General features: G+C 35.6%; 2 protein-coding genes across 2 annotated transcripts; both read right to left on the reverse strand.

Moving 5' to 3' along the window:
- Window positions 1-403: 403 nt before the first annotated feature.
- Window positions 404-1,882, reverse strand: LOC113769292. The gene has a single exon (XM_027313753.1). It carries the CDS (start codon window positions 1,880-1,882, stop codon window positions 404-406), a length of 1,479 nt encoding a protein of 492 aa, XP_027169554.1.
- A 3,610-nt stretch (window positions 1,883-5,492) lies between these two features.
- LOC113769293 lies at window positions 5,493-6,901 on the reverse strand. Its single transcript, XM_027313754.1, has 4 exons — window positions 6,888-6,901; window positions 6,561-6,816; window positions 6,483-6,518; window positions 5,493-6,365 (listed from the first exon to the last, which is right to left on the reverse strand). The coding sequence occupies exons 1-4, from the start codon at window positions 6,899-6,901 to the stop codon at window positions 5,493-5,495; spliced, it is 1,179 nt and encodes a 392-aa protein (XP_027169555.1).
- Window positions 6,902-7,329: the final 428 nt, after the last annotated feature.

The following is a 7,329-nucleotide window of genomic DNA, read 5'->3' on the forward strand; positions in this document are numbered from 1 at the left end:
GATCAAATATGATCAATTTACAAAACTAAGTTCCAACGTCAATACTTCATTAATATACAAATAATCAGGGAGTAAAATCATGCATGCATGCATGCATGTATGTATGTATGTAAGCGTGCATGTGTACATGTGTACATGTCTATATGTATATATGTATGTATGTATGCACGCACGCACAGGGACAGAAATCCAAGAAAATGGATTTTTCTTCATTATCAAAGAAGCCACAAATCCTTGTGATCAAATATGATCAATTTACAAAACTAAGTTCCAACGTCAATACTTCATTAATTTACAAATAATCGGGGAGTAAAATCATGCATTTTCTCTCTTAGCATCATGGAGATGGCATGGTTTAAAACTCCTCCTATCAATATCATAACAGAATTTCTATGTAAAATAATTACACTTTAACTACTGCAGATTTCTCATCCTGAAGGGAAATTACAGATTCAAAGGCACCAACCAAAGCCTTAACCTTACTCTTCCTAGTCTTGGCTAGCTTTCTTGCTGTCTCTTTAATCACACTGTTGTATGAACCCTTGATAGGTCTTTTTTCTTCTCGATTTTGGCGCCTGAAAACAACTTCATTCAATTCATTTCTGGTTTTCCTTGATTCGACTCCAATGTCTGTTTTCCTGTAGCTCTTCTTCCTCTTGGTCTCAGCATATTTACTCTGACTTTCAGAAATTGCAATATTCCCTTGCCTGAATTTGAGTCTCCTTGGACTCTTTATCCCATATGGGATTTCAATGTTACTCTTTCCTTTCCTAAATTTTTGCTTCCGGGGCGAGCAGTTTCCATCTTCTGAATGATCTTTTCCAGCATGTTTTTTCTTCTTCGCAAATTTAGTAGCAGACGATGATGATAGTAATGACATCAATGTGGATGAAGATGATGCCTTGCTATCTGAGCACAATGATAATGAAGACGGAGAGTGATGAATAGTATCAATATGTCCTTGAATAAGGCTAACATCTTCAATTTTTGATGCCTGCTTTTCAGTTAATCCATCGCTTCTCTCAGGGGATAGGCCTTCACAGCTTTTGGTGTTCAGTTCAGTGATGTATAATATCTTCTCTGGAATATTTTCAGCACTTGGTTGCTCTGTGTCAGCATTTTCTAGGACCACCTTACTGTTAAGATGGGATATCTCCTTTGATATGCTCTGTGCATTGGGTTTACGAGCTCTGGATTGAGATGCAGATAATGTACCTGTATTCTCGTTTCTTTTAGTACGAGATATCTCCTTTGGCTTTGTTATCTTTTCTCGATCAATTTTGTGAGATCGGGAACAAGTCGTTGGCAACATATATGTTTTCTTGGTTCCTTTGGAAGTCCCAATGCCATTGGTTGAATCATTTCCTTCAGTCAATCCACTGTTGGATGTTCCCTTTGGTATGTTGACTTCACTGTTTCTTCTTAATTGGTGGGCTGTTTCAATTGAAGACTCCTTTGTTCTGAAAGGTTTCTGCTTCAGTTCCTCAGGATTATTTGAAGTCACTGTCCTTTTTGTTCTTGATGATTGAATTGAGTTCCCCAAATTTGATGCTGGCCTAGAAACTTTGAATGAACTTTTCTGTTTCTCCAAATTTTCACCTTTAGCCGGTTCTAGGCCTATCTTTTTCTGTGAAGTTTCACATCGTGGCGATGTCTTGGATATCTTCACCATTGGAGTCCATTCTATTGTCTTAAATTCAGGTTTAAAACCAAACTTGCAGTAGTCATGGCAAGAGCCTAATGAAGCTCTAAGATAATTAGGCAACACTTTTACTTCATTAGTCTTATCAGCTATCTTTCCAGTTGAGTTCCTTCTAAACTCATCAGCTTCACATGTTGTTTTGTTCCAGATCACTGGGATAGCAATTGCTACCTCAGCCATTAAAAGTTGGCAAAATTATATCTAGAGTTCACTAATCCTGCATAAAAGCGAATCATGCATGTTGAGACAGGAAAATACTGTTAACAGAAAACACGAAGGAGAAGAGGAAACCATTCATGTATGAAAAGGAGATTCTGACTGTACTGAGGGAAAGCAGTACCCTTTACAATGTTAACAACTTGAAGAAGTAAATACTAGCTAAACTGTCAAAATTGATACATGCTTTCAACGCATGATATACTATTGTTAGTCCATGTTCTTAAGGTTGAAAGTTAAGAAGTTATCAATGTTTATTTTGATTATTTATCAGTACTTAGCTAAGATCCATAACTGACAATTTTGATTCAACCTGTTGTTTGTTTCCACATACATATATTGAAGATCAAATCACGAGGAAGTACCTCAATTTTCTTTTCCCCTATCTTAGTACATAACCGAATTGTCAGTTGATCATCAGTACATTGATCAGACTTTAGTTTCTGAATTTAAGGTTTCCTAAGAGTCTCAAGACATCCTACAACATGATAGGTTTCGCAGGATTATATGATTATCAAATTAGTTTGTCTAACGGGTGATCATAGGGTACATGTTAATACATATTTCAGGTGTTATATCTTTTTAAAGGGATAATTTTAGAAACTTCCCCTCAGGTTTCTGACAATTTCACTAGCCTCCCCTAAAGTTTGCCAAAATTATAAAAACTTCCCATGAGATTAAGGTTTGATAACAAAATTAGTCCAATTAGAAAAAGTAATATTAAAAAAGTACATTAAGGAGAGTGATGAAACTTTGATTTCATAATATCATTTATAAGTTGTATTAGTAAAAGAATAAAAATAATTAAAATTTAGAAACAATTAATACACATACTTCACTACTCAAATAGTTCATATTTAATAAATTAGACAACACAAATAAGCAATAAAACAACACTAATGATCACAAGATGCAGCAAAATAGATTAGTCATCTCTTTTAACATGATGTTTGCTATGATTCTTGTGATTTTGAATAGAAAAAATTCCAAAATTTGCCTTTCTTTTACCACCCTCCATTAGATATATCAATTGATGTTATTTTGTAAATACAAGTCGTCGTTCATCATTAAAGAAATTTTCAACAGTTATTTTCGTTAATTAATTACTAATAGTTAATTAGTGCTCTAATTATTTAATTGTTAAATATGAGTAAAGGAGAATGGAGGAAAAAAAAAAGGCAAAATTCAAAAATTTTGTTGTTCAAAATTACATGAATCATAGCAAACGTCATGTCAAAAGAGATTACTAGACTATTTTGTTGAATCTTGTGATAATTAGTATAGTTTTGTTGCTTCTTTGTATGATCTAATTTATTAAATGTGAACTTTTTGAATGACGAAATGTGTGTATTAATTATTTCTAATTTTTAATTATTTTTATTCTTTTACTAATACAACTTACATACATGCATAAGGGGTATTTATGGAATAAAAGTTTTATCTCTCTCCTTAAAGTACTTTTTTAATGTTACTTTTTCTAATTGGACTAATTTTGTTATCAAAACCTTAACCTCAAGGGAGGTTTGTGTAATTTTACAAACTTCAGGGGAGGCTAGTGAAATTGTTAGAAACCTCAGGAGAGGTTTCTAAAATTATCCCTTTTTGAAAATATAAGATTAATTAAGGAAAGTAAATAAATATAAGAGAGGGTAGGTAAGATTAAATAAGGAAAATATATAAATATAAGAGAAAATAATAATTATTAGTATGTGTGCATATATATGATAAGTTAGGTGGATATTAGATATGGTAGGGCACTTGTTAGAAAAACCTCATCAAATTCCATAACTGTTCATAAACTTGTGACCAAGTTTTCTTTCAGATACCCAAACAAGTTTTCTTACAGATTGCAGTCTTCTCTACCTTCGTAAACATAAGAGGCACTCCTTTTGGATTATAAAGCATCTTAAAATTTAGAAAAGACATGGATATTAGCCAAGATTAACAGATTTACCACATAAAAGTTTCATTCTAATCTTTCATCGCTTCATGTTGTCATGCAAGCATAAGGGTTAGTCATATCCATGAACAAGCTTTAGGAAATCAGAGATTTCATTCCCTCTAAAATTGACAAAAGGAAAAAGCCAAATAAACATTAAGGGTCTAATTTCAAGGGAAAAAGCAAGAAAATCATGATGGCCTCAGCAAGTAGGGGGGATATTTGGGATTTTGTTTGACTTGAATTTGACGTCACCACAAACAGAAAATCACATTCGAAACAGAAACATTATAGAACGAAGCCATTGTTATCCTAATGTCATAACATTTGATAAATGAGATCAGACTTACCTCTTATTTGGCTGTCATCCACCAATCAACATCCAGCGAAGGAATATCTCATTAAGAATCATTCAATCATTCAAGAAGGCACACACGAAAATTTGTGATTTTGAGCTTTGAAAGCTCTAAGAGAGAAACAGAGAAGGAAAATAAAAAGAGCTAGACAAGAATGAGGGATGTTCCCTATGATTTTACAGGCATCAAATAAGTTCTTTTTGGGGGATTTTCTAAATGCATTTCTTGTTCGAATATTCTGATTTGATTGAAAGATCATCTTATCATGACAACAAAGAAAGAAACTGGGGAGGGAAAGAAAGAGGATGCATGGAGGGTGGGGATTCTAAAAAACTAAACAAATCAGTTGTTAAAGAATTAGCCATTTTTAGTAACTGAGTCAGATATATTTGGTAGGCATTATCCTTATACTATATAGAAACGAAATCTGGTCAAAGATGAGTTTTGAATTTCAACCGCATGGGTTGGGATATTTTTATATTTTGTGGATGTTTTGAGTGTGATTATAGCGTGGGATACAACTTATTGTACAATATATTTCTGGTATTTATGAAAATGCCCTTGTAGTCGATTCAATGCAATGCTGATCTGTCCAAAGTTATAAATATTTTGGGAATGTGAGATTATTTAGGTTAGTGTCCGAAAAAAAAGAGATTATTTAGGTCATCCTTCAAGCAGTGGGTACAACTCATCATATCTTTGGTTCTAAGATAATTATGTAGATGCCCTTGCAAACACCCTCATTGCCCTCTCCCTAATGAATATAGCATCAGTGAGAAAGAATTCTGTTCAACATACTTCAAGCTCGTAATGGACCCTCATTATTGTCCCAACCCCCTCTACCTTGGAACTTATCAATAAACTTCAAGTCTTCAACTAATCAAAACTCGTTTTTTGGTCTCCAAACTCTTCTATTCGATAAAACAGATTTTGGTTCTAACAAACTACTACATTCTTAGTCATTTCAATCCACAACCTACAATCAATTGAATTAATTATTGTCTAAGTAACAGTTTTTTTAAAAAAAAAGAAAAATAGCTTGTTATTATTATTATAAGAGATTCAAAGTACATAGAGAGAAACACCACCCCCAGCCTGCGTGACCGATTAAACAAAGTTACTCTCTATATCTACCCCTACGGAAACTAGGACAACCCCACCTATTTAAAGTAATATCTCTTCTAACCATGTGGGGAAGGTCAAGGACGGAATCATAAACTACTGACTCCCCAGAATCAGCCCCAAGCTTAGGAAGTCTATCCGCAGGTTTATTCGCTTCTCAAAAACAATGTGATATCTCGATGTAGAGATGACTATACTGGACCAATTCTTGTAATTCCCGCTGCACCACCCACGGACACTTAGCTCTACCCTGAATAAGCTGGATAAGAACTAACGAGTCAGACTCCAAATGAAAATTGGCCAGCCCTCGAGCTATTACTAACTGCACCCCATGGAGTAGCGCTTTGACTTCCGCTTGTAAACTAGTCATCTCCCCAAAGTAACAGGAGAATGCTAACAGGACTCTCCCATCACTATCCCTGAACAGACCTCCCCCTCCACTCCTCCTAGGGTTGCCCCTTAAGCATCCATCTGAATTTAACTTCACGATTGCTTGCACCGGACATTTCCATCTAACCTGCACCACATTCACAACACTTCCCAACCCAGCTACTGCATCAAAGAAACTAGGCCACGATGAACAAGGAATAATAATTTCCCGGAACTGAACGCCGAACCTCTCTCTAAACTCAATAAAAACTCGGTCACAAACTTGTTTCATAGTCAACAGCTTCTCTTTAAAAACAAACTTATTTCTCGCTTTCCATAAGTTCCAACAAATCAGTGAGGACAGAAGTCGAAATAATAACTTAATATAGGGGCATTTACCAGATTTTAGCCACCAACTAATCACCTTATGCCTTATCGTAAAAGCTTCACCAAACCCGCCAACCAACACTTCAAAGAAACTCCAGACCTGTCTAGCAACATCACCAATACAAAAAATATGGTTAATAGTCTCTTGAGAAGGGTCTCGACAGCAAAAACACCGAGAAGGGCCTACTACCCCAAATTTATGCAATACACCCATAACAGGTATCCTGCCACTCATTAATCGCACCATAAAAAAGGAGACCTTCAAAGGTAAGACCTGATGCCAGAAAAAAGAAAAGAGTCCAGAACTGTTATCACCTTGCTGCACCACCTAATAGGCTGACGCTGTAGAAAACTCACCCGAGGTACTTGGAGCCCAAATCATTTTGTCTACCTGACCTGAAGATGGTGGATCAACATCCAAGACCCACTGCACACAGTGCATAGGCAAAACCTAATATAACCTCTGCACATTCCAACCACCTTGAACCACAAAATCCGCAACTGGTTGTTCTTGAAAAATTTCCACTTGTCGACACAGCAGCCCTGATCCTAACCAATTATCGTGCCAAAAACTTGAGTTTCCACTACCCACTATCCACCTTATATGCCTCTCTGCCACCAACCAAGCGTCCAACATCCTCCTCCAAGTAGCAGACTGCCCTGGGCAAGTTCGAATGCATGAACTGTACCCATAATGATTGCCTCTACCTGAACTACCACCACAACTTCAGAGAAAACGCATCAAAGACATGCTGTAATGACCGTAAGCCCACACCTCCCTCCCCATAAGGCTTACATAGCTGGCCCCATTTGATCCAATTGTGAAGCTTATAAGTTAGAATTTGACTAGTTTAACTACTCCTGCTCTTCAGTTTAGTACAACTTTCAAAGAGGTATTTCTGTTCCACCAAATTTTCATTTGCTTGCTTTCACAGAACTCTGTGTATGATTGTTTTCACCATCATAATTTCATTATTTATGTGGAGTTTTTGAAACACATAGCCAATGTTTGACATCATTGCAGGGTTAATAGTGAAAATATCACATCTGTTCGCAAACATTGCGAAATATCATTAAGCACTTTCTACATATGGCTTCCAACTTCAATTCATGTGAATAATTTCTTCTCATTTTGGCTTCATAATTTTCAAAGTTCAAATTTAAGCCCTCTAATTCATTAAGTTTTGCTCCATATTTGCATAATATGATACACATCATTGAACTTTTGTTTGAAAAAT

This window comes from Coffea eugenioides, chromosome 4 (genome assembly GCF_003713205.1).
Source record: "Coffea eugenioides isolate CCC68of chromosome 4, Ceug_1.0, whole genome shotgun sequence".
In the NCBI taxonomy this organism is placed as follows: Eukaryota; Viridiplantae; Streptophyta; class Magnoliopsida; order Gentianales; family Rubiaceae; genus Coffea; species Coffea eugenioides.

Excerpts from the sequence above, each read along its gene's own strand:
- LOC113769293 (XM_027313754.1), bottom strand. Across the intron at positions 6,519-6,560 it reads TGGTTCAAGGTGGTTGGAAT|TGGGTCTTGGATGTTGATCC; the intron begins GTGCAGAGGTTA and ends CACTGTGTGCAG. Across the intron at positions 6,366-6,482 it reads ATCCACCATCTTCAGGTCAG|GTCTTACCTTTGAAGGTCTC; the intron begins GTAGACAAAATG and ends TTCTGGCATCAG.
- LOC113769292 (XM_027313753.1), bottom strand. The coding sequence starts at position 1,882 with ATGGCTGAGGTAGCAATTGCTATCCCAGTGATCTGGAACAAAACAACA.